Genomic DNA, 26,723 nt, shown 5'->3' with positions numbered 1-26,723 from the left:
CAGAATTAAAGAATGCTATTATGTTCCATTCTAACCATGTTATAATGGAAAATAATAAAGTAAATGGGGTCCCGGGTAACTCATCCCTCGTCTCCTTAGCAACCATGTGTGAAAATCGCATTGCATCTGCTTGCGGATGCTTGCGATTTTCACGCATCCCTGTTCATTTCTATGGGGCCTGCTTTGCGTGAAAAACGCAGAATATAAAAAGTGCTGTGATTTTAACGCAACACACAAGTGATGCGTGAAAATAACCGCTCATCTGAACATCCCCATTGAAGTGAATGGGTCCGGATTTAGTGCTGGTGCAATGTGTTCACCTCACGCATTGCACCAGCGCGGAAATCTCGCCCGTGTGAAAGGGCCCTTACTGTTTCCGTTTCCGATCTGCAAAAAACGGATTGCATACGGAAACCATACGGATATGTTATGTGGAATAATGAAACAGAAGAGGACTTAAATCAGAAAAAAAAATAGATACGGAACAACGGATCCAGGAAAAACGGACTGCAAAACAACAGTGGTCGTGTGCATGAGCCCTAAGTCAAATAGTGTAGTTCCTTTTCATTTGGCGGCCCACGTGGCGTCCCATGTGTTGGTTTGCTCACTCGTTCTTTGACACAGTACAGTCGTGGCCAAAAGTTTTGAGAATGACACAAATATTAGTTTTCACAAAGTTTGCTGCTAAACTGCTTTTAGATCTTTGTTTCAGTTGTTTCTGTGATGTAGTGAAATATAATTACACGCACTTCATACGTTTCAAAGGCTTTTATCGACAATTACTTGACATTTATGCAAAGAGTCAGTATTTGCAGTGTTGGCCCTTCTTTTTCAGGACCTCTGCAATTCGACTGGGCATGCTCTCAATCAACTTCTGGGCCAATTCCTGACTGATAGCAACCTATTCTTTCATAATCACTTCTTGGAGTTTGTCAGAATTAGTGGGTTTTTGTTTGTCCACCCGCCTCTTGAGGATTGACCACAAGTTCTCAAAGGGATTAAGATCTGGGGAGTTTTCAGGCCATGGACCCAAAATGTCAACGTTTTGGTCCCCGAGCCACTTAGTTATCACTTTTGCCTCACTGTGCGTGCAGATGCGCTCACACCTGCCTGCTGCCATTCCTGAGCAAGCTCTGCACTGGTGGCACTCCGATCCCGCAGCTGAATCCTGGCGCTTGCTGGACTTTGTTGGACGCCCTGAAGCCTTCTTAACAAGAATTGAACCTCTTTCCTTGAAGTTCTTGATGATCCTATAAATTGTTGATTGAGGTGCAATCTTAGTAGCCACAATATCCTTGCCTGTGAAGCCATTTTTATGCAACACAGTGATGGCTGCACGCATTTCTTTGCAGGTCACCATGGTTAACAATGGAAGAACAATGATTTCAAGCATCACCCTCCTTTTAACAGGTCAAGTCATTTTAACCCAATCAGCCTGACATAATGATCTCCAGCCTTGTGCTCCTCAACATTCTCACCTGAGTTAACAAGACGATTACTGAAATGATCTCAGCAGGTCCTTTAATGACAGCAATGAAATGCAGTGGAAAGGTTTTTTGGGGATTAAGTTAATTTTCATGGCAAAGAAGGACTATGCATCTCATCTGATCACTCTTCATAACATTCTGGAGTATATGCAAATTGCTATTATAAAAACTTAAGTAGCAACTTTTCCAATTTCCAATATTTATGTAATTCTCAAAACTTTTGGCCATGACTGTACACTGCCTATTTCAGTGTACCGTTTTTGCTTCTGCCAAGCAACTCATGCCCACCTTCCTCCCCAGAAAAAAACTTGTTTTTACACTGGTCTCAAAAATGTCCACAACCCAACCCTGCACTGAACAAAACAGAATAAAACGACTACCACAGATATTGGGGTGATGCAGATGTTGGCCACAGCTTTAATAAATAAATCTGTATAAAATATTTTTTTAACTTTAGCCCTTTCGCGATGTGTAAACATGGCGGCCACTCGTTCCAAACAGCAGAGGGCCACGGCTAATGACGGCGACCGGCAATAATGCAGATTGCGACCATCCATTAAAGCCTTTATATGCCACAATCAATTGTGATCACGGCATCTAAACAGGGAAAACTCGGAAGCGCAGTGCACCCAAAAGCACAGTAAAAAACCCAGTTATTAATGTAGCCTCCTACACTAGCTACAAAAACATAAAGTAAAAAAAAAAAAATAATATATATATATATATATATATATATATATAACCTTTTTTTATTAACCCCACATTTTCTTAGAAAAAATAAAAATAATAAAAACTATAAACATCATGGGCATCACTGCGTCCAAAAACGCCCGTACTATTAAAATATTATCCTCATGGAGGGAAAAAGGGCTGAATAAGGTATCTGAATTGTATATGGGCGACCAACTGAACAGTTTCGAACATATACACCATGTATTCGATATTTCCAATCGCGATTTTTACAAATACCTCCGCATTAGACACCTCTTGACTTCTAACGACCCACTCGTTGTAAAGGCTGACCGCCAGATATTTATTACCTGGTCTCAAACAAATCCAACAAAGAAAGGCATAAAGCCCCTATATGCCGCACTAGGTGGTAAAGAGGTATTTGTGAAAACCTCCCCTTTTAAATCATGGGAGCTTGACACAAACCTTCCGATTGTAAAAGCCCAATGGACACATGCCCTTAAATTTGCTGCTAAATGTTTTAGATGCACTCTTCACTATGAGTCATATATGAAAACAGCCTTACGTTGGTACTACACCCCGGACAGACTCAGCATGATATACCCAGGTGCATCGCACCTTTGCTGGAGAGGATGTGCATGTAGTGGCACAATGCTCCATATTCTGTGGCAGTGTCCCCTTCTAAATAATCTGTGGAAACAGATCTTCATGACCGGAATCTTAACAATGCCAACCCCACAACTGGCATTGCTTCTGATTGATATAGGAAGATTCCCGCCATCTTATCGAGTGAGCGTAGCACACCTCCTTATGTCAACTAAGATATCTTTAGCCAAACACTGGAAATCACAAATAATTCCCACGATTACAGAAATAATCGACAGAGTAGATAAAACTCACTCATATGAAAGGATTTTATCATATAACTTCTCACCCTCTCTGAAGTTTGACAAAGCATGGAGTAATTGGGGAGATTATAGAGCAAAGCTCCAACTGACCTGATTTAAGGTATCGAACTTGCACCAAGTACAATAATTCTAGTTGCTGCGGAACAAATTGTAATTGCGTACTACAAGCGGATATGTATGTACCTAATTGAATATATTTGCTATCACGCATGTTTTCTTATGTGCTGTTCTGTTTCTCCCTCACCCCTCCTCCCATTCTCTTACATCCCTTCCCCCCTTCTTTAATTATATGTAGGTTTTTGTTAAACCGCTCAAGGAAATACTACTCAATTGTATATTGATATTTCAATATTGTCAATACTTGTCATTGATTTCCTGAAAAATCTTAAATAAAAACTATTGATTTAAAAAAAAATATTAAAATATTTTTCCAATACGGAAAAAATGGTACAATGGAAAAAAGTATCAAAATGGCCGATTCACAATTTTTTCATTGCTTCTCTTACCCAAAAAAAGTCATAAAATGTTATCAAAAAGTCATACACACTCCAATATGGTATCAATACAAACTACAAACCATCCTGCAAAAAATGAGACCCTGCACAGCTCAGTGGACATAATACTAAAAAGGTTATGGGCGTCAGAATATGGCGATGTAAAAAAAACATTTTTAATTTAAAAGTTTTAATTTATTTTTACAGTATTTAGACATGAAAAAAAACCATACATATGTGTTATTGTTGTAATTGTGCTGACCCAATTTTTTTTCCAATTCAACCCCATTTGGATTTTTTTTGTCTGACTTTCCAATACATTGTATGCCAAATTAAATGGTGGCATTAGGAAGTACAACTTGTCCCGCAAAAAAACAAGCCCATATATGGATATGTGAATAGAAAAATAAAAAACGTTATGGCTCCAGGTAGATAGGGAAGAAAAATGAAAACGTAAAAACCAAAAAAACTCCATTATCCAAAGGATAAACGCCTTATGCCAACTGTCGCTATGACAGACTGCAGTAGCGTCCTGGTTGCCATGGTTACCGATCGGAGCCCCAGCGATTAAACTGGGACTCCGATCGGAACTCTCCGCTGCCACCAGTGATTGGGGGGGGGGGGGGGGAGGCTGCACTGGCCACCAATGAAATGAATACAGTAGAGGGAGGGAGGGGGGGCCGCACTGGCCACCAATGAAATTAATACAGTAGAGGGAGAGAGGGGGGGCCGCACTGGCCAGCTCGGGGACAGATCCCTTTGCAATTGCACCATATTGTGTCAACGTCAAACGGATCCGTCCCCATTGACTTGCATTGTAATTCAGGATGGATCCGTTTGGCGCAAGTATAATGCTTCTAATATTGCTAAGTAACCATGGCAGCCAGGACTGCAGTAACGTCCTGGTTGCCATGGTTACCGATTGGAGCCCCAGCGATTAAACTGGGTCTCCAATCGGAACTCTCCGCTGCCACCAATGATGGGGGGGGGGGGAGAGGGGAGGCCGCAATGAAATTAATACAGTAGAGGGAGGGAGGGGGGGCCGCACTGGCCACCAATGAAATTAATACAGTAGAGGGAGGGGGAGCCGCACTGGCCACCAATGAATTTAAAACTAGGGAGGGAGGGGGGTCTGCCCCCTGCTGCCTGGCAGCCCCTGATCTCTTACAGGGGGCTATGATCCAGTGATTGGGGGGGGGGAGGCTGCACTGGCCACCAATGAAATGAATACAGTAGAGGGAGGGAGGGGGGGCCGCACTGGCCACCAATAAAATTAATACAGTAGAGGGAGAGAGGGGGGGCCGCACTGGCCAGCTCGGGGACAGATCCCTTTGCAATTGCACCATATTGTGTCAACGTCAAACGGATCCGTCCCCATTGACTTGCATTGTAATTCAGGACGGATCCGTTTGGCGCAAGTATAATGCTTCTAATATTGCTAAGTAACCATGGCAGCCAGGACTGCAGTAACGTCCTGGTTGCCATGGTTACCGATTGGAGCCCCAGCGATTAAACTGGGTCTCCAATCGGAACTCTCCGCTGCCACCAATGATGGGGGGGGGGGGAGAGGGGAGGCCGCAATGAAATTAATACAGTAGAGGGAGGGAGGGGGGGCCGCACTGGCCACCAATGAAATTAATACAGTAGAGGGAGGGGGAGCCGCACTGGCCACCAATGAATTTAAAACTAGGGAGGAAGGGGGGTCTGCCCCCTGCTGCCTGGCAGCCCCTGATCTCTTACAGGGGGCTATGATCCAGTGATTGGGGGGGGGGAGGCTGCACTGGCCACCAATGAAATGAATACAGTAGAGGGAGGGAGGGGGGGCCGCACTGGCCACCAATAAAATTAATACAGTAGAGGGAGAGAGGGGGGGCCGCACTGGCCAGCTCGGGGACAGATCCCTTTGCAATTGCACCATATTGTGTCAACGTCAAACGGATCCGTCCCCATTGACTTGCATTGTAATTCAGGACGGATCCGTTTGGCGCAAGTATAATGCTTCTAATATTGCTAAGTAACCATGGCAGCCAGGACTGCAGTAACGTCCTGGTTGCCATGGTTACCGATTGGAGCCCCAGCGATTAAACTGGGTCTCCAATCGGAACTCTCCGCTGCCACCAATGATGGGGGGGGGGGGAGAGGGGAGGCCGCAATGAAATTAATACAGTAGAGGGAGGGAGGGGGGGCCGCACTGGCCACCAATGAAATTAATACAGTAGAGGGAGGGGGAGCCGCACTGGCCACCAATGAATTTAAAACTAGGGAGGGAGGGGGGTCTGCCCCCTGCTGCCTGGCAGCCCCTGATCTCTTACAGGGGGCTATGATCCGCTCAATTAACCCCTCAGGTGCGGCACCTGAGGGGTTAATTGTGCGGATCACAGCCCCCTGTAAGAGATTGGATGCTGCCAGGCAGCAGGGGGCAGTCATGTACACAGTTCTTAGTTTATTCTAACTTGAAGCGTCCCCATCACCATGGGAACGCCTCTGTGTTAGAATATACTGTCGGATCTGAGTTTTCACGATGTAACTCAAATCCGATGGTATATTCTAACATAGAGGCGTTCCTATGGTGATGGGGACGCTTCAAGTTAAAATATCATCGGATTGGAGAAAACTCTGATAGGGACTCCTGATTTTACATTGAAAGTCAATGGGGGACGGATCCGTTTGCAATTACACCATATTGTGTCAACGTCAAACTGATCCGTCTCCATTGACTTGCATTGTAAGTCAGGACGGATCCGTTTGGTTCCGCACGGCCAGGCGGACACCAAAACGACTTTTTTTTTTACTTTCCTTCATGTCTGGTGATCCTCCAAAAATCATGGAAGACACACAGAAGAAAAAACGGACACGGATCACTGAACAACAGAACCCCGTTTTGCGGACCGTGAAAAAATAGTCGTGTGCATGAGGCCTAAGAATGTGATCTGCATGAGCAAATCCGCTCCAATTTTTGTGAATTTTGGTGGAGATTTGCTTGTGGATTTCACTTGCGGAGAAAAAGAATTTTAAAATCTTACACATAGAAATACTCTGCGATGTGTACATGACGTATTGAAATGTCTTTGACTTGATTGTTACTCTGTTGTGCTGCTCTGCAAGTGTACATCATACACAAAGTGCGCAGGTAGCCTAGAAGTAGCGGCAAAGTGATTGTACGTGGTGTGTGCAGTGACTGCTCCTGTGTAGGTGTCACGTCTGGTGACTACCTTTCTGACCCCACAGATCGGTCTTGAGCGGCGAGCATTTATATTACACCTTGCAGGGTTTACCGGTATTGGTGATGCCCGTACTTGTGGTGGGCTTTTTATGGCACAAATTGCCTTTACACATTGCCCCCTCCCAGCCATGTCCCCAGCGCAAGTGAAATAAAACACCTCTCCTGTCGGGGTGCTGCTCCACAACTCGTCCATCGTCGTCCTGACGTCACACAGCGTTAGGTCATAGTGTGCATCGAGGATTTTTTTGTGTCGAGTTACTCGAGTCAATCGAGTACCGTATTTTTTGCCCTATAAAACGCACTTTATGGGGCGAATACTGCCATTTACACTGATACATCGCCGACCGCTATGCTGCACAGCGCAGCCGACGGTGTATCAGCAGGGAGGGCCGACATCTCGTGTTGTAATGGCAGCGGGGCCCTGTGCAGTCACCGTATTCTATTACACCGGGCCCCGCTCACTGTAGTATTCATAGGTAACGTGTAATCATGGGCGCTGTTTTAAAGTATAGTAATCCTCTGCAGTATAGAGAAATCCATGTAGTAGGCAGGCCGGGCGGGCGGCAGCGTAACGTCATTCACTACATCACGCGCCTGCTCCGCCTGCTTCATTCATAAAGTGGGAGGAGCAGGCGCGTGACGTAGTGAATGACGTTATGTGGCCGCCAGGGTCCAGCAAAAATGCTTCCATTACTGATAATATAACCATCTGCATTCGTTATGAACGAATCCGGTTGTATTATCTTTAATATTGCCATGACGGATCTGTCATGAACTTCACTGAAAGTCAATGGAGGACGGATCCGTTTTCTATTGTGGCAGGTTGTTTCAGAGAAAACAGATCCGTCCTCATTGACTTGCATTGGGGGTCATGCTGGATTGCTTCGCATCCCAAGACGGAAAGCAAAATACAACATGTTGCGGTTCGCTCTCCGGTCTGGGAACGCAACTAAACGGAATGGAATGCATTTTGGAGCATTCTGTTCTTTTCGGTTCTGTCCCCCATTGACAATGAATGGGGACAAAAATGAAGCGGTTTTTTTCCGGTATTGAGCCCCTGTGACGGAACTCAATACCCTAACACTTAAACGATAATGTAAAAGTAGCCTAGGCCGGCACTGCACTATGGAACAGGAAAAAGCCAGCATGTAGTGCCTGCAAATAAAATTGTGTGACCTGCAAATAAAGAGGCAAAGAACCTGCAACCCCCAACCATTCACTCCATTGGTTTTGGGAACGGAAAACCTCTTTAATAAATAGTAAGCAAAAGAATTTAAGCAAATACTGTCCCTTTACGAGGTGAGTGCCCCGCCTTCTGTACATATAAGTTATTGTTGCTGGCCACCAGGGGTCGCTGTGGATTGTACTGTGCACGATTCGGCGGAGGGTTATATTATCTAACCCTCCGTCGAATCGTGCACACAATCCACAGCGACCCCTGGTGGGCAAATGTCAAATCTCAGCTGTTCCAGCCGGCTCTGGCAACCTCTGATTGGCCGCCCTCGGCCCCTCCCACCGGCACATTCAGTCCCCAGTCAAGATTGGATCAGCCGGAGAGCGTCACGTGGAAGGGACGGGAGCGTGCTTCAGCAGGAGGCGCGGGGGCGCGCGAGCGCTGCTTTAGGGGCGGGGGACGCTCGGGGAGATCCGGGTTTGTGGACGAGCATGACGTGTACAACAGAATCAAAACAGAGCCGGTGCTGCACACTGGAGGCTGCCGGCGGCGTACTGCGCGGAGGTGAGGGGGTCGGGGCGCGTCTACCGCGCATGCAAGTCTACTATAGTCCGGGGCTATGTAGTTGTGCTGAGCTATGTGGTTGTGCTGGGCTATGTAGTGGTTGTGCTGGGCTATGTAGTGGTTGTGCTGGGCTATGTAGTGGTGGTGCTGGGCTATGTAGTGGTGGTGCTGGGCTATGTAGTGGTTGTGCTGGGCTATGTAGTGGTGGTGCTGGGCTATGTAGTGGTTGTGCTGGGCTATGTAGTGGTTGTGCTGGGCTATGTAGTGGTTGTGCTGGGCTATGTAGTGGTGGTGCTGGGCTATGTAGTGGTGGTGCTGGGCTATGTAGTGGTGGTGCTGGGCTATGTAGTGGTGGTGCTGGGCTATGTAGTGGTGGTGCTGGGCTATGTAGTGGTGGTGCTGGGCTATGTAGTGGTGGTGCTGGGCTATGAAGTGGTGGTGCTGGGCTATGAAGTGGTGGTGCTGGGCTATGAAGTGGTGGTGCTGGGCTATGAAGTGGTGGTGCTGGGCTATGTAGTGGTGGTGCTGGGCTATGTAGTGGTGGTGCTGGGCTATGTAGTGGTGGTGCTGGGCTATGTAGTGGTGGTGCTGGGCTATGTAGTGGTGGTGCTGGGCTATGTAGTGGTGGTGCTGGGCTATGTAGTGGTGGTGCTGGGCTATGTAGTGGTGGTGCTGGGCTATGTAGTGGTGGTGCTGGGCTATGTAGTGGTGGTGCTGGGCTATGTAGTGGTGGTGCTGGGCTATGTAGTGGTGGCGCTGGGCTATGTGGCGCTGGGCTATGTGGCGGTGGCGCTGGGCTGTGTGGTGGCACTGGCATCCTGTCAGCTGCTTGTGGGTACATAGGCGCTGGGTGTTACTTTGTTGCAGGCAGTGTTTACTTGATTTCTTATGTTCTTCTTTCTTTTGAGTGATTGTATATGGGAGAATGTATGTGTTATATCCATGCCAGGTGTGCTGGGCATTCTACACGTCAGATGGCATCTACTTCTTCAAGCTGTTCCCCTCCCCCACCCTGGGGGTGATAATGAAGAATATATCATTTAATGATTTAGTAGAAAAATTGGCAAATTCTTAATATGACCAGGAGTCGTTTATTTACAGTACATATGCTACCTGGATGTACGGAAGGGGGTCATCCTCCTCTAGCACTCCAGCTGTTGAGAAACTACAACTCCCAGCATGCCCTATTCGTTTCTATGGGAGTTCCTAGTGCATGCTGGGAATTGTAGTTTCACAACAGCTGGGGCTGGTGCAGGGGTTTACAGGTCAGACGTGTGACAAGTACGCCCCCCCCCCCCCCCCCTTGTCTCTGTGGTGTGATTGAGGACCATAGAGGTTAGGGATGGCCAACCAGCGGCTCTCCAGCCGTTGTAAAACTACAACTCGTACCATGCCCTGCTGGGGGTTGTAATTTTTCAACAGCTCGAGTGCCGCAGGTAGGTAATTCAGGTTTATCGGTCCGTACTTCTATACGAATCTGTCCGTGGGTCGTCAGAATCGCCCTCAGGATGTTCTGCCGTGTCTTCTTATGTAGATGTAGAAATATCTGCTGTAATCAGGACACTCCCAGGAGCCATAATCCGTATGTTGCCATGTATGAGAAACCTGAAGGTAACCTGCGGAGCGCTGTAGTAGTAAAGGTTCATTCACACATCCGTGTGTGTTTTGCGGATCCGCAAATCACGGACACCGGCAATGTGCGTTCCGCATTTTGCGGACTGCACATCGCCGGCACTAATAGAATATGCCTATTTTTGTCCGTAATTGTGGACAAGAATAGGGCATGTTCTATTTTTTTTCGGGAATGGAAATGCGGACCCGGAAGTGCGGATCCGCATTTCCGGATTGGGGCTGCACATCGTGCGGCCCCATAGAAATGAATGGGTCTGCAATTCCGTTCTGCAAAATGAGGAATGGAATTGCGGCTGTGTGAATGGAGCCTTATACCGAGAGAAGATCTGCAGCACGCCTTCCCCGGCTAACTGTGTGGTCACCACGCATGAGCTGCTGATTGGTCATATCGGCGGCATGCCTAGCTCCCGGCATGTTGGTCACAGGCCAGGGGTTTGCTGCCCATGTATTTATTTTTCTCCATAACCGGATCTAACAGGATAGAGACGTACAAAACAATTGTACCGCTCCCCAGGTTAGACCTCGCAGCTGTCATGTGACCGCAGCTTCCCGTCCGCTGCAGCAGTACTTTTTACTTCTGTTGGTAGCTTTTTTTTTTTTTTTTTTTATAAAAGAAAAGTTTATATTTCACTGAAAAAGTGATTATTGGTAGGAAATGGGACAGTAAGGGTAAGTTCACAGGTAGTGGATTTGCCGTCTCAGATTTACGTGCCGCAAACCCGCAGCACTGTGCAGTATCGGCAAAGCCGATGAGATCTGCAGCATGTCCGTTTACGCTGTGGCTCTCCACCGCGGGTTTCAGAGAGGGTGAGGATGATGGCAACAGCCATTTCTACTGCAAAAACCACAGATAATGGATGTAGTTTTAGCGGATCTGTGTCCAAAAGCCGCAGCAGACTTTTCCGCTGTATTTTCCGTCACGTGAGCACATTCCTTAAAGGTTTGTATTAGTGCAATAACAAGAAAGGGGTTATCTGTAGAGGTCAACTGGGACCCCTAGACAAGCCAGAGCAAGAGTCACCGCACACCTGAAGGCAGAGGCAGTGTATACTTGCCTGGCCCTGTCAGTCATAGCCGGGAGGGGGGTGCCTGATTTTAGAAGGAGCCGAGCTTAGGTATGAGGAGAGCAACGGTGACGCCCTTGCTGCACCAAGCATCTCATTCCCATACTTGGAAAAGCGTGATATCCAGGGTCCGAGCTCCAGATCGGAAAGTGGATAGAAACGCTTTATTTTTGTGTGCAAAAAGTATTCTGTGTTTAATAGGGAGGTCTGTGGTGACTCCCTTTATAAGGGCTCATGCACACAAACGTATTATTTGTCCCCATCTGATCTGCATGTTTACGGGTCAGTATGTCCGTTCCGTGGCATCTGCAAAAATATAGAACATGTCCTAATCTTGTCTGCATTAAGGATAGGACTGTTCTATAATGGCCCGGATGTTCCGTTTTTAACATAGTTGGTAAGGCTGAAAAAAGACACCTGGCCATCCAGTTCAGCCTGTTATCCTGCAAGTTGAGCCACAGGAAGGCAAGAAATACCAGTGAGGTAGTAGCCAATTTTCCTCACTTAATCCTCATTCACACGTCCGTGCTCAAATCCGTGACCAGGTGGTCAGTAAAGGATCCGTGTGTCCGCTTTTTGCTGTCCATGTTGCATCTGTGTTTCACTGTCACTGAACAGCTGAAAAATAATCTCTTCTTAATGATCCGTAAAAAAACGGATGGCATTCGTGTTGCATCTGTGGTTTTCACGGACTCATTGACTATAATGGGTGTGAGGGATCCGAGAACACGGACCAAGATAGGACATGCATCCGTGCTGAAGACACGGACCGTGCTAAAACACTGATGTGTGAATACACACATTCAAATGAATGGGGACGTGTGCTGTCCGTGGAAAACATGTACAGCACACATCCGTGAAACACTGACGTGTGAATGAGGCTTTAAAGGGGAAAAAAATTCCTTCCCGACTCCAATCAGGCTATCAGAATAACTCCTTGGATCAACGACCCCTCTCTAGTAGCTATAGCCTGTAATATTATTACACCCTAGAAATACATCCAGGCCCCTCTTGAACTCTCTTAGTGAACTCACCATCACCACCTCCTCAGGCAGAGAGCTCCATAGTCTCACTGCTCTTACCGTAAAGAACCCTGGCCGGTATCCATGTTTTGTGGACCGCACTAATGAGCTATCCTCAGAATAGGTGATCAGTATCTGATCAGTGGGGGTCTGACACCCAGGATCCCCGTCGATCAGCGCTCTGAGAAGGCACCACAGCCTTCTCTCTGCTTTTCCTAGGCCGGTGAGGTCATGTTCATCAATTACATGGCCTAGGAGCAGTTCAAGTAAATGCGGCTAAGCTGTGATGCCAAGCACAGCCACTATACAATGGACGGCGCTGTGTTCGCTGAGCACAGAGAAGGCCACGGTGCTCACAGGAGGTCCAGTGCCTTCTCAAATAGCTGATCGTCCAGGGTCCTGGGTGTCCGACCCCCACTGATCAGATACTGATGACCTATCTTGGAAACGCTTTTAAATCATGCAGTTTTCACTCTGTCCACTGAGCCTCATAAAAGGCTGACACTGTTCTGTAGAGATCACTTCTCAGCAGTCGTCTCATTATCATTATAATGACAGATAAACATCTGTATAGATATAATCTAGGACAGGGATCAGCAACCTTCGGCACTCCAGCTGTGGTGAAACTACAACTCCCAGCATGCACAGCTCCTTGGCTGTTCTCAGGACTCCCAGAGAAGTGAATGGAGCATGCTGGGAGTCGTAGTTTGACAACAGCTGGAGTGCCGGAGGTTGCTGATCCCTGATCTAGGATCTGCTATTCACAATAGGTGGTGGTCCCAGTTTGTCTCCCCCTCCATACACCTTCGATAGCTCCTGGCCATCGGCTGTCCTTCCTAGCTTCCCCATACATATGCAGGCATTGGCCGAGCATGCATGTGTTCTCAATAGGGAACTGCTGTGAACAAAAGGATTTGGTGTTGAAATTCAACACTCCCAATCCTTCTTTTCCCCACCTTACACATAAAGTCTCAGCGGATTCAGCCAACCTGACGTTTACACGTGTCCTTCGCACAACTGCCGCCTTTTAACAACTTCTTTGTACTTGTGTCGGTGGCTGGAGCAGAAGAAATGTCTTCATTATATGTCACGCCTGTATCTTAATCCGCTTACATAGGTCTGTAAAGGAAGAACTGAGCAGTGTCAGGATCCGGGTTGTGCAGCTGTTTTCTGATTCCTGCGGGAGGCGCAGTGGTTTTGTCTCAGGCTGTGTAAGGAATGTTTGTGTCTCCTTGGGAATAAATAATGTCTTAATGTTGGATAAGGTTTTCCGGGAAGATTAGTGCTGTTTGTTCAGGACTATGTTCACATTACCTTTTATTTTCCTTATTTATCAATTCGCATACATGGCAAAGTGGCACGAGACCTGGAACGGTGCCATGCCTGCATTGGTCTATTGCGTGGTAGGCATCCAGCACCCGGTCCCCCTTATGTTGCCATCCTCTTGCACGGCTCTGTGACGTAACAATATGGCAAAATGTGTACCTGTTTCTGAAATAAAAATACTTAGCAATGCGTTTCTATATGAGGTGTCTGGACTTGAAGAACAAGAATGATGCAACTTGGGAACTTCCGGGAACAAATTTCATATGTGAAAGGTTTGTTGCACAATATAAGGGAAACTTTAAGGGCCCTTGCACACGACCGTATGCCCTCCGAGACATCGGGTCCGTGAGCGGCATCGATCGTGCACACGGGAGCGCACAGCATCATATATTACAATGATCATATGAGTGCAGGACAATAGCCCCGCGGGCGGCCCGACGTGCACAGCATCATTGTAATCTATGATGTTGCGTACTCCCGTGCGCACGATCGATGCCGCTCTGGGACATATGGACCGTATGTCTCGGAGGGCATACGGTCGTGTGCAAGGGCCTGAAGGCAAGGGCTACATGGTAACACCTGTTGTGGCCAGGATCGCTGCGTGGCAATGATCCCGTAGAAATGAATGGGATCGCTGCAGCAGTCGCAAGAAATCCAGCCGTGTTGGATTTCTTGCAACTGCCGCAGCGATCCCATTCATTTCTATGGAATCTACGCTACTCGGCAATCCTAGCAGCGACCAGTGGTCCGTGGTAGCAGAATCCATAACGGAATTCTTAGATAACCCGAACCTTGTACGCCAAACCTGAAAACAGAAGTTTGCTCATCCCTACTCAGCACTAGTCATCAATATCAGATTGGTGAAGGTCCGGCTCCCAGCATTTTGCCAATCGGCTGTTTTCAGAAGCTCTGGTGCCACCACTACACAGCTCCTTCCACCATGTACTGGCTGGGCCTGGTCTCTACGGCACACTGCAGTAATCGGGCACGGCCACAACACCATGGATGGCGCTGTATAATTCCAGTTCTGGAGCTGCTTCAGAACAGCTGAACGGCAGAGTTGCATACACTTGTGTCAGTAGCCCCTAAAGCACACATGCGGCAGTGTAGGCTTCAGGTAGCTATTTCAAGCCAAGTGTATACCACATGTGGGATTGGACTGGCATATGCCATATTTTTAAGGTACAGATGCAGAGGAAGGTAGAGATACCTTCTGTGAAGTAACTGTACAACAAATGCCACAAAATTCCCTACCTGTTAAAGATATCAGTTTTTCTTTTTGCATTTGGCATTGGATCTATAGCGTGCCCATGAGGATGTTTGGAAAAGTAAATACTCGAATGTTCACGTTCTGAAAGTATAGAATTCCTACAACTGATGATTTGTAGATGACAGTAGCCAATATTTGTTAAAACCTGAGAGTAGAAAATTGCCCCCTTGTAGTACTTCTAATATACTACACTAAAGAAGTTGTCCCATGAAAAATATTCTGCGGATTCCAAACCAGCACCTGGGTCTGAATACTTTTGTGATTGTATGTATTTAAAGGGAGGCTGTCACCTCATTTTCACCAATATAACTAACACTGCCCCACAGAAGATCGCAAACGCTTTCCAAGCATACCTGTGTGTACTATGCGTCTGTATTCCATGTCCAGGAAAAGCACTTTTAGGTTACATGCACACGACCGTTGTGTGTTTTGCGGTCCGCATCTTTTGCTGCTCCATTGAAGTAAATGGGTCCGCATCCAATCCGCAAATACTGCGGCTCCAGATGCGGACGAAAACAACGGTCGTGTGCATGAGCCCTTATTCTGCTGGAAGTGAAAGTAAAAACAGCTTTCACTCCAGACTCTATTTCTAATGGCTCTATCTTCTGATATAGTGGATATAATGCTGTGGTTCTGGTATAGTTTGAAAGGTTGGACAGCCGGCTTTGAATCAAACAAGGTCGGGTTCATATTTCTAGCTGGTACCAATCCTAAGATATGCGCAGCTGAAGCAGCCCTCCCCTTCTCAGTCTGGTTTGCTTTGGCCACTTAGGAGCTGCTTTTCCTGGACATGGAGTACAGACATAGTACACACAGGTATGCTTGGGATGTGTCTGGGGGGAAAAACAGGTGACGGACTCCCTTTTAAAAATTTAGTATAGCAGTTGAGTTATTCAAATTGTTTTTATTTCCTATTTCGCTGTCGACTTCACTGAGGTGGACACACATGCTTAGGCTACTTTCACACTGGCGTTTTAGGTGGATCCGTCATGGATCTGCAAAAACGGATCTGTTACAATAATACAACCGCATGAACGGATCCGTCATGAACTCCATTGTAAGTCAATGGGGGACGGATTTGTTTTCTATTGTCAGAGAAAACGAATCCGTCCCCATTGACTTGCATTTTGTGTCAGGACGGATCCGTTTGGCTCAGTTTCATCAAGCGGTCAGCAAAACGCTGCAAGCAGCGTTTTGGTGTCCACCTCCAGAGCGAAATGGAGGCTGAACGGAGGCAAACTGATGCATTCTGAGCGGATCCTTTTCCATTCAGAATTAATTAGGGCAAAACTGATCCGTTTTGGACCGCATGTGAGAGCCCTGAACGGATCTCACAAATGGAAAGCCAAAACACAGCGTGAACGTACCTTAGTCCCATCCTTCAACTGCCTCCTGAGCTGTGATAGGGAGAGAACTGCAGCAGAATATTCATTTTTTACATTAATTATGGGATAACCCATTTAATGCCAGCAGAACCGGCCTTTGGGGTGTGCAACCACATAGGGTGTGTGGCTATGCTGGATGCGGTAACTCTGGTAGTCTGTTCCTCTGCTAGAAAAGACAACTGTAGTTATAAAACAGAGCTGTGAACCTAGCCTAGGGCTAATTTCTTATATAATTTTGCACTTGTTTGGTACCCGAACTTCTTCACAGAAGTTCGGGCTTGGGATCGGTGTTCTGTAGATTGTATAATTTCTCCTTATAACATGGTTATAAGGGAAAATAATAGCATTCTGAATACAGAATGCATAGTAAAATAGTGCTGGAGGGGTTAAATTTTTTTTTTTTTAACTCTCCTTAATCCACTTGTTCGCGCAGCCGGCATCTCCTTCTGTCTTCATCCTAGCTGTGTGGAGGAACAGGACCTGTGGTGATGTCACTCCGGTCATCACATGATCCATCACCATGGTAAAAGATCATGTGATGACCAGAGTGACGTCACCACAGGTCCTCTTACTGCACACAGCTGAGATGAAGACAGAAGGAGATGCCGGCTGCGCTATCAAGTGGACTAAGGTGAGTTAAATTATTATTATTATTTTTTTTTAACCCCTCCAGCGCTATTTTACTATGCATTCTGTATTCAGAATGCTATTATTTTCCCTTATAACCATGTTATAAGTGAAAATAATAATGATAGGGTCTCCAACCCGATTGTCTCCTAGCAACCGTGCGTGAAAATCGCACCGCATCTGCACTTGCTGGCGGATGCTTGCAATTTTCACGCAACCCCATTCATTTCTATAGGGACTGCGTTGCGTGAAAAACGGACAAAATAGAACATGCTGCAATTTTCACGCAACGCATAAGTGATGCGTGAAAATCACAGCTCAGGTGAACAGCCCCATAGAAATGAATGGGTCGGGATTCAGTGCGGGTGCAATGCGTTCAACTCGCGCATCGCATCCTCGCGGAATACTCGCCCGTGTGAAAGGGGCCTTATTCTTACAGTTCCAACCCCACTCCGTTCCAGCATCACTGCTGCAATCTGTCCCGCTGTGATGATGCGCCTGTATACTGCATGTGACCACTGCATCCATGGGGTATATGGCACGACACAGCAGAGACCATGTGTGGTGTCACTGCTGCAGTCACGGAAGAAGTGTCCATGGGGAGGACTGGAGCAATGGCGCTGGAACACAGGGGGTTTGGCGCAGTGAGTGTGACATTAATAATAATAATAAATAGGTTACATATTATAAATAATAGTTTAAATTGGTTGCTTTTAACTAAATAAATAACTGACAACTTCTTTAAAGGGGTGGGGGATTTTTTTTTTTTTTAAATGGGATACAATTAAAAATAAAACTGGAGTACTACTCACCAGTTGGCTGAGCGGTCAGCTCCAGCGATTTCCTATATGTCTCCCCTTCTGGAAAAAAAAAAAACCCTTTAAGCTGGTTACATACATTAGATCCACCGATTCTGGCAGGAATGGCTGACCATCTTATGCATGTAGGGGGGCCTTTCGGCTGTGTCTCGATGGCATACGTTAGGGGGAGCGAAGAATTAGCTGTTGAATTTCAACATGCTGAATGATTTTTGTCGTGGTTTGTAAGCTGCCCACCACAAGAACACGCATGCTCAGGCATTCCGCTATCCCATGTATATGGCCAGCCTTCCACCAGTGCTTCTAGGGGGGTGAGTAGGTTAACCAGTTCTCTGGGCCACGGTTGTAACATGTTGTAGCTACCTTAAGCCTCATTCACACGTCAGTGTTCGGTCAGTGATTGTGAGCCAAAACCAGGACTGGAGCCTCCACAGACATAAGGGAAAGATCTGCTCCACTTCTGGGTTTAGAGCCGCACCTGGTTTTGGCTTAATATCACTGATGGAAATCACTGACGTGTGAATGAAGCCTTGCCCTTCATTGGTATACGTTGTACTTATGGCACTTGGTGAAATTGACCACATTTTATCTATGTAAATGTTCTTTATAGTCTGTTAATTTTCAGAGAGAAAAAGGGGAACTGGTGTGGTTTTGGATACTGTTTGTCTGTGTTTGTTAACCACTGCCTTGCAGTTTTCAGTCTGTTCTACATAAGGTACTTTTCTTATATCCTCCTGCGTTCTACTAGCCCACCCTGCATGTAGAACATGCTAACCCCTGGTTAGGCTCTATTCACACTGGTGCTTTCCTCTGTTACCATATACCACTCCATTCAGACAGGGGACTCGGGGACTCATTCCTTGGATAGCAACTGCTGGGACCCGTTATTTATCCCCTAGCTCAGGGATCAGCAACCTTCAGCACTCCAGCTGTGGTGAAACTACGACTCCCAGCATGCACACTTGCTTAGCTATTTTCAGAACTCCCATAAAAGTGAATTAGCATGCTGGGAGTCGTAGTTTCAACACATCTGGAGTGCCGAAGGTTGCTGACCGCTGCCCTAGCTTGTGGGTAGAGAATAATTAAAGGGGTTGTATAATCTCATCTTAGCCAGCAAAGTGAAGGAGAGCACACTGCGCAAGCGTCACCATCCTCCATTCACTTCTATGGGATTGCCAAAAATAGCCGAGCGCTGGGGCAGTCAGGAGGAATAGGTGTTGACGGCTATCTGAAATGTATGGCCTGCTTAATTTGCATATGCTAGGGGGGGGGGGGGGGAGAAATTGCTAAAACTGGTGTTTCATACTGGTCTGCTGGCTAAGGATGAAGGAGAATTAACAGCTGCGTAAATGTTGATGACCTATTCTCATGATAGGTTATCAATATCTGACCGGTGGGGGCGCTACTCCCGTGTTGACACCAAACAGCTGGTTAAAGAGTCCTCACAGCATACCCTAGCACAGCGCCTTTTATTGTATAGCGGCTGTGCTTGGTATTGCAGCCCATTCACTTGAGTGGGACTGAGCTTCGCCTAGGCTATGTCACTGAAGTACGTGACATCACTGGCTTAGGAGGAGGCGGCAGCACTCACCTCTTCAAACTGCTGATTGGAGGCAGTGCCAGTAGTTAAACCCCTCACAGATCGGATACTGATGACCAACCCTGAGGATTTAGTCCTGGAAAACCCCTTTAAGAATTTTCTCACGTCATTCGAGGTCTGTGTGCCAGAAAAGGAAATCTACTCCGGCTAAACAGGACTTGCACAGAAATCACAAACTTCTCTGTCTGAGAACTGGCATAGAAACATTAATACATTTCCGATTATTCATGATTTTCAAAGTTATCAGCATCTAACCTTGTCGATAATGCGTCCAGCGTGCCATCACAGAACATGTGCCACGCTGCCAATGAGGAGAGATGGGAGGAGGAGGGGTCGGCGCACAGCGCCACCAATGAAAGTTAACGTCTAATACAAATACAGGAGGTGGAGCCCAGCCTATATGACAGGAAGCTGCGATCAGCGTCAGAGGCAGGGTGCCGGCTGTGTGATTCTGCGCCAACACACCCGCCTCCTGTATTCAACATTAATTATCATTGGCGCAGTGCTCCCCCCCCCCCCCCCCCAGTATTTAAAATCATTGGTGGCGCAGTGCGTCCCCTTTCCCCCGACTCCCCAGTATTAAAATGATTCCCCTCACCTCCTCTTCATTGATGGTGCAGTGGCAGCTTCTGATCGGGGCTCCGATCGGTTACCATGGCAGCCAGGATGCTACAGAAGCCCTGGCTGCCATAGTCAGCTCCCTGCTGCTGTGTGTACTATGCACAGGGCAGCAGGGAGAGCGTGAAGTCCTATTCACCCTGATAGAGCTCTATTAGGGTGAATAGGACATGGATGATCCCAGGTTTTAGCCCCTAAGGGGGGGGGAATGGTTATTACATAAAAAGTTTTAAAAAAACACCAAAATATTAATTATAAATCACTCCCTTTCCCAATTTTACATGTAAAATATGTAAACAATAGATAAATAAACTTATTACGTATCGCTACGTCCGAAATATAAAAAAAGTTTTAAATCTCCTGTGTTGAACGCCGTAACAGAAATTATTTTATTTTTTCAAAAATGAAAATGCACAGAATATCGGTATAAGCTGTCGTCCAGCTATTTTCGTCGGCCCCATAGAAAATAATACTGCCTATGTGCAGTGCGCCCTCCTTCACTTTCGGGGCTCCGTTCTCTATATAGGTGCGGGTCCCAGCGTTGGGACCCGTACCTATAAGACAATGGGGGGGGGGGGGATATCCTAGCGATATGCCCCCATTGTCCATGATGAGAAAACCCCTTAAGTTCTAATGAAGTAGGAAGCAATTTCTTTATTCCAGGAATTTTGGCTTCGGTGTATTTCTCTGTCCTCAGGTAAATTTCACGGTAGACCTGCTTGGCACATGATTTATTTGCTGAGTGCTGTCATCCACGTATCTGTTTGTCATTGGAGCAGCCTGAGCCGACGTGGAAAAGCTCCGCTGCAGTCATCACTTTATAGGGGCAGAGCCTTCAGATCAACTTAATTAGCAAGCTCAGAAATTGCCGTAGATCCACTAACTAATTACATTTATTAAAGAGCAGTAAAGTGTTAACATTCATGAGATTAACCATGAAAATCCAAAGATCCTCCGTAAATATCTTTGAGCTGTTAAACAGATCTGTGTCTGAGCACCAACCAGTATCGTCACAATTACAGCTCCTATGGGATGATCACCCAGCTTTCCCATGCTCCACAATAACAAATCCTCCAGAAGCAATCTGTTACCCTTCCAAGCCCTGGACCTCCAGGGATTTTACTATTAAAGGGGTTGGTCACTTTCTGGCTACTTATGACCAGTGTATATGTAAGATCACTATGTGGCACTAAGGCTACATTCACATAAAGGCGTTTGTTTTTTTTGTTTTTTTTTTTTGAATGGCCATTTTGCATTAGTGTGTGCATCCATATTCTGGCCATGTTTACACTTTTAATGGCCATTTTATATTGGTTTTGCATTAGTTTTTAATGTACGCTAAAAACGGATGCATATTATTGGATTTTTAGTTTAAATCCCTACCCCTGCAGTGCCTCCTGTAAATAATGTCCCCCACAGTGGCTCCCATTGTAAACAATAGCCCCAATTTTGCTGCTGGTGACAGGGTGAAAGGCCCTTTGTACTTGTTTTTAAAAGCCGTTAGACAGGTGAACTCCTGTTTAAAGGGCCGTTAAAAACTGGCCCATTGATTTTCAGTGGTGTCCATCTGGCTATGATATGTTGTATGAACGAGTTCTTACTAATATAGTCTTTGAAGGAATTCTGTGCGATTTGCGCCATGCTCCTTTTTAGGTAAATCTTCCGTGCTTTCATCATAGAGGTCCTGTCCATAAGATGGCCGCTGGTGGAGGCTCATGTGACCAGACACAATACTCGGCCTGCTCCATCCTAACACACTGCACCTACAATAAACCCTGACCAGTGCAAATGGCAGATGCATTGTATTAGTATGGGGGGCGGCATCACATGGAGGTGACAAGTCTGGGCACGGGGGGAGGGTGTGTCTTTATGTAAAGTCCTGTCTGAAACCCACACTTATAAGTGAGGGAAAATAACACGGGGAGTCACTGTGGGTAGAGATACATGGAGGCAACAATAATAAATTACTGATAGGAGTTTACTATAAACCACCTAATATACCAGAGTCCACAGAATATCTACTACTAAACGAGATGGACGACGCGGCAAATCATAATGAGGTGGTTATTATGGGGGACTTCAACTACCCAGATTTAGACTGGGAAACAAACCTGTATATCTCATAAAGGAAACAGGTTCTTAGCAATAACCAAAGGCAATTACCTTTCCCAACTGGTTCAGGACCCGACTAGAGGGACGGCCATACTGGACTTAGTATTAACCAATAGACCTGACAGAACTACAGCACACAGAGCTATGGGGACTGGGTATTGCGGATATGCTAACGTCCATCTAGCAACCCATGTCCTCAGCTCTATACCCAAAATCCAGGTGACAGGTTCCCTTTAAGCTGTAGAAACCAGTGCCAGGCATTTTACATGTAGGTGGCACCCATATTATTTGTATTGTTAGTGGTGCCCGTCCTTCCCTTCATATGGATGAAATGCATTATAGATCCCTATGTAAACTATTAGACCCTTCTAATAAATGTGAACTCCTGAAGTATTCTTTTCTGTGTTTCATGTGGACTGTGTATAATCCTATTAGAGAAAAGATATAGAAATGCCACATGACAGCCCAGGCTTATATTACATACATATATCTGCAGATTATGGAAATGAATGCTAGTAATAATAAGTATCACTACAAGCTGTGACAACACTGCTGACATTTCCTGGGCCACCAGTATTTTACAAGCAGATTATATAAGTACAGTTCTACTATATTCATCCGTGGGCTGAGGTTCAGTATTCTGCTGCTGCAGAGCGTCTAAATCCTATTTTCCTCATTTCGGAGGCCGAGAAAAGCCATATACAGCTGCGCTCCATATACAGCTGCGCTCCATATACAGCTGCGCTCCATATACAGCTGCGCTCCATATACAGCTGTTTAGACTGGAGCTGCTCTGCATATGAGTGACCACTAGAGGGCGCTGCCAGGTCACAGATTCTGTAGTCAGGATTTGTAAAGCCCTAGGGCCATGTGTAAAAGGTTGATATAGTTATATGGCCACTGAATCTTGTTTTTCAGCATACTTAAATGTTTAACACTATCATGGTCATCTACATAAGTAATCTGTTCCAGCAGCAAGCTGCATCATCTTGGTCTGCAGAGTGCGTCCTTACCACTTCTAATAGTGAATTTGCAGCAATTTTCTGAAAAAGGCTTGATTTTTATTTATTTTTGCATGAAAATTGACCACAGTGAATGAGCAAACAATAAAAGCTGGACTTCAGCAGCATCATGTGATGATCCCATACTCCATAGCAGCAGACCAATCACACAACAACAACAATGGTCATAGAGGGAAATTTATTTTTCAGATTTCCTCGGGAGAAAGGTGATACTAGGGGAGAAGGAAGACGGGACAGATGACCTTTGGCAAATTGCTTAATCGACATGTATGGTCTTAAAGGGATTTTCCAGGAATGTGAACTGTTAGGCCCCATTCAGATGACCAGCACGGCCGTCGTGCCCGTATTGTGGACTGCTAAGTCAAAAGATAGGACATGTTCTATCTTTTGCAGTGCGTCGGCATGGACCCAGAAGCCCACGGAAGGGCCCCCCTGGGTTTCAATTGACTTCCTATCTGTGCCTCCGCACCACAAAAGATGGGGCATGTCCTATCTTTTGCCGTATATTGCAGATCGCAGACCCATTCAAGTCAGTAGGTCCGCACCGCGATCCGCAGTTCTCATGGCTGGTGCCAGTGTTTTGCAGCACTACTGTTTGCTGTCTGCAACACTGGCATGGAGGCCATACTGTAATCTAAATGAGGTCCTAAGGGAAGAGCCCTAGACTACATCACTTTCATACTTACTAGCTCCCTGGTACTCCATTTCCCAAGTGACATGTTACCACTGAAGCCAGTCATTGGCTGCAGCAGCGCACATGTTCATGCCACAGCCAGAAGACAGCAAGCTGGGCAACAGAAGTTGGAGGTACAGGATCCAGCACACAGGACCAGAGTGGCAGGGAGCAGCTGAGTATGAATCTTTAGGGAGGCAGTGCTGGCCGGGGAACCTTCCCTTTAATGGTTCATATCCCCAGAAAGTCCCTTTTTTTTTTTTTTTTTTTTTTTTTTTTTTTTTTTTAAAGGGGTTTTCTCATAAAGACATATGTGTCAGGACACGTGGATGTTATAGAGAAGAGTCCCCTATTTGAGACCTCCTTCTAGGAGCCAGAGCATAAGAACTGCATGTAATGCAAAGGTTTAGTTGCATACTGTTAAAGGGAACCGTGAAGATACAGTGCAGTCTGCAGGCAGCAGGTTACAGAGCAGGAGGAGCTGAGCAGATGGATGATATAGTTTTATGGGGAAAAGATTCAGTAGAACTTGTATTTCATTTATTCAGCTCGAGTCATGTGGGAAGGACTAAGCATACGGATATAACCTATATAGATATAGTGCACTCCTCCTGCTCTATAATGTGCTGCACGAGACTGTACGTCCATGGTGGCAGGTGTCTGTGATTCGCCGGTAGAGGGTTGTGTTCTGTTTCCTGTCCTCTTCTGAGATGAAACTATTTTTTACATTGACAGGTTGCTGCAGGCACACTAGCCGTGAACATGGCAGACGGCAATTTTGATCCATGTGAGTGCATTTGCTCCCATGATCATGCAATGCGAAGACTGATTAATTTGGTAAGGACAATAAGAGATTATTAGCATTATACAGAATATGGAAAATCATTGTCCACTTGGGACAAGACCTTTCATTTAGGCCTCTTTCACAGACTTTTTCAGTGTTTTGCGGTCCGTTTTTCACGGATCCGTTGTTCCGTTTTTTTTGTTTCCGTTGTGTTTTCGTTTCTGTTCCGTTTTTCCTTATGGCATATACAGTATACAGTAATTGCATAGAAAAAATTGGGCTGGGCATAACATTTTCAATAGATGGTTCCGCAAAAAACGGAACGGATACGGAAGACATACAGATGCATTTCCGTGTGTGTGTTTTTTTAAAAAATTTTATTTTATTTTTTTGCAGACCCATTGACTTGAATGGAGCCACGGAACGTGATTTGCGGGCAATAATAGGACATGTTCTATCTTTCAACGGAACGGAAATACGGAAACGGAATGCATACGAAGTACATTCAGTTTTTTTTTTTTTTTTTTTGAACCATTGAAATGAATGGTACCGTATACGGAATGCAAAAAAACAGCCCGTAAACGGAACCATTCATTTCAATGGTTCTACAAAGAAAACTGAATGTACTCCGTATGCATTCCGCTTCCGTATTTTCGTTCCATTGAAAGATAGAACATGTCCTATTATTGTCCGCAAATCGCGATCCGCGGCTCCATTCAAGTCAATGAAAAAAGGAACACATACGGAAATGCATCTGTATGTCTTCCGTATCCGTTCCGAACCATCTATTGAAAATGTTATGCCCAGCCCAATTTTTTTCTATGTAATTACTGTATATGCCAAACGGAACAGAAACGGAAAAAAAAAAAATGGAACAACAGATCCGGGAAAAAAAACGGACCGCAAAACACTGAAAAAGCCATACGGTCGTGTGAAAGAGGCCTAAGACTTCAGAGCTGGAGCTCAGTTTCAGGAGGTTGCACTGGTACAATGTAGCACTATTTCTACTCAATTTGTAACTGTTAAAAGGGTTGTCCAACTAAGGCCTCTTTCACACTTGCGTTGTCCGGATCCGGCGTGTACTCCACTTGCCGGAATTACACGCTGGATCCGGAAAAACGCAAGTGTACTGAAAGCATTTGAAGACTGATCCGTCTTCAAAATGCTTTCAGTGTTACTATGGCAGCCAGGACGCTATTATAGTCCTGGTTGCCATCGTAGGAGCGGCTCCCCGGGCGCTCCAGAGTGACGTCAGAGCGCCCCATGCGCATGGATGACATGCCATGCGATCACGTCATCCATGCGCGTGGGGCGCCCTGACGTCACTCTGGAGCGCCCCAGGAGCCGCACGGACGGTAAGTATGCTGCTCCCCCGCTCCCCACTACACTTTACCATGGCTGCCAGGACTTTAGCGTCCCGGCAGCCATGGTAACCACTCTAAAAAAAAAGCTAAACGTCGGATCTGGCAATGCGCCGAAACGATGTTTAGCTTAAGGCTGGATCCGGATCAATGCCTTTCAATGGGCATTCATTCCGGATCCGGCCTTGCGGCAAGTGTTCAGGATTTTTGGCCGGAGCAAAAAGTGCAGCATGCTGCGGTATTTTCTCCGGCCAAAAAACGTTCCGTTCCGGAACTGAAGACATCCTGAACGGATTTCACTCCATTCAGAATGCATGGGGATAATCCTGATCAGGATTCTTCCGGCATAGAGCCCCGACGACGGAACTCTATGCCGGAAGAAAAGAACGCAGGTGTGAAAGAGCCCTAAAAATATTTTACAGTTTTCAAACCAGCACCTGGATCTGAATACTTTTGTAATTGCATGTAATTAAAAATGTAGCATAGCCACTGAGTTATTCAATAAAATATATCTGTATAGCGCAGTGATGGTGAACCTTTTAGAGACCGAGTGCCCAAACTGCAACCAAATACCCACTTATTTATTGCAAAGTGCCAACACGGCAATTTAACCTGAATAGCAATATAGTATATCTTCCATGTACTTTATCATTTAGCTATAATAGCTTAATAGCCTACATTCAGTGTGCTGCCTGTGCTGTTCATAGTGCGTCTTGTGCTGATGAATGGCAGGAAAAGTCTAAAGCATATTGGTACGCCATAGACTTTTTCCAAGGCACGGGTGCCCACAGAGAGGGGTCTGAGTGCCGCCTCTGGCACCCGTGCCATAGGTTCGCCATCACTGGTATAGCGCCCCCTGCTACTGTTTT

The 26,723-nt window shown here is 46.1% G+C and overlaps 1 protein-coding gene across 1 annotated transcript in view; it reads left to right on the top strand.

Annotated features, from left to right (window-relative positions):
* Positions 1 to 8,393: 8,393 nt before the first annotated feature.
* SMIM14 (small integral membrane protein 14) overlaps positions 8,394 to 26,723 on the top strand; it is a 36,755-nt gene continuing 18,425 nt past the window's right edge. The window contains exons 1-2 of the mRNA XM_044298434.1: positions 8,394 to 8,540; positions 24,445 to 24,546. Coding sequence (XP_044154369.1) covers positions 24,472 to 24,546 — 75 coding nt within the window. The 5' untranslated portion in view covers positions 8,394 to 8,540; positions 24,445 to 24,471. The remainder of the gene's footprint in view (positions 8,541 to 24,444; positions 24,547 to 26,723) is intronic.

The sequence above is a fragment of the Bufo gargarizans genome, chromosome 1 (assembly GCF_014858855.1).
Source record: "Bufo gargarizans isolate SCDJY-AF-19 chromosome 1, ASM1485885v1, whole genome shotgun sequence".
In the NCBI taxonomy this organism is placed as follows: Eukaryota; Metazoa; Chordata; class Amphibia; order Anura; family Bufonidae; genus Bufo; species Bufo gargarizans.
Note: the sequence above shows the minus strand (reverse complement) of the source record. Positions and strands in the feature narration are given on the sequence as shown.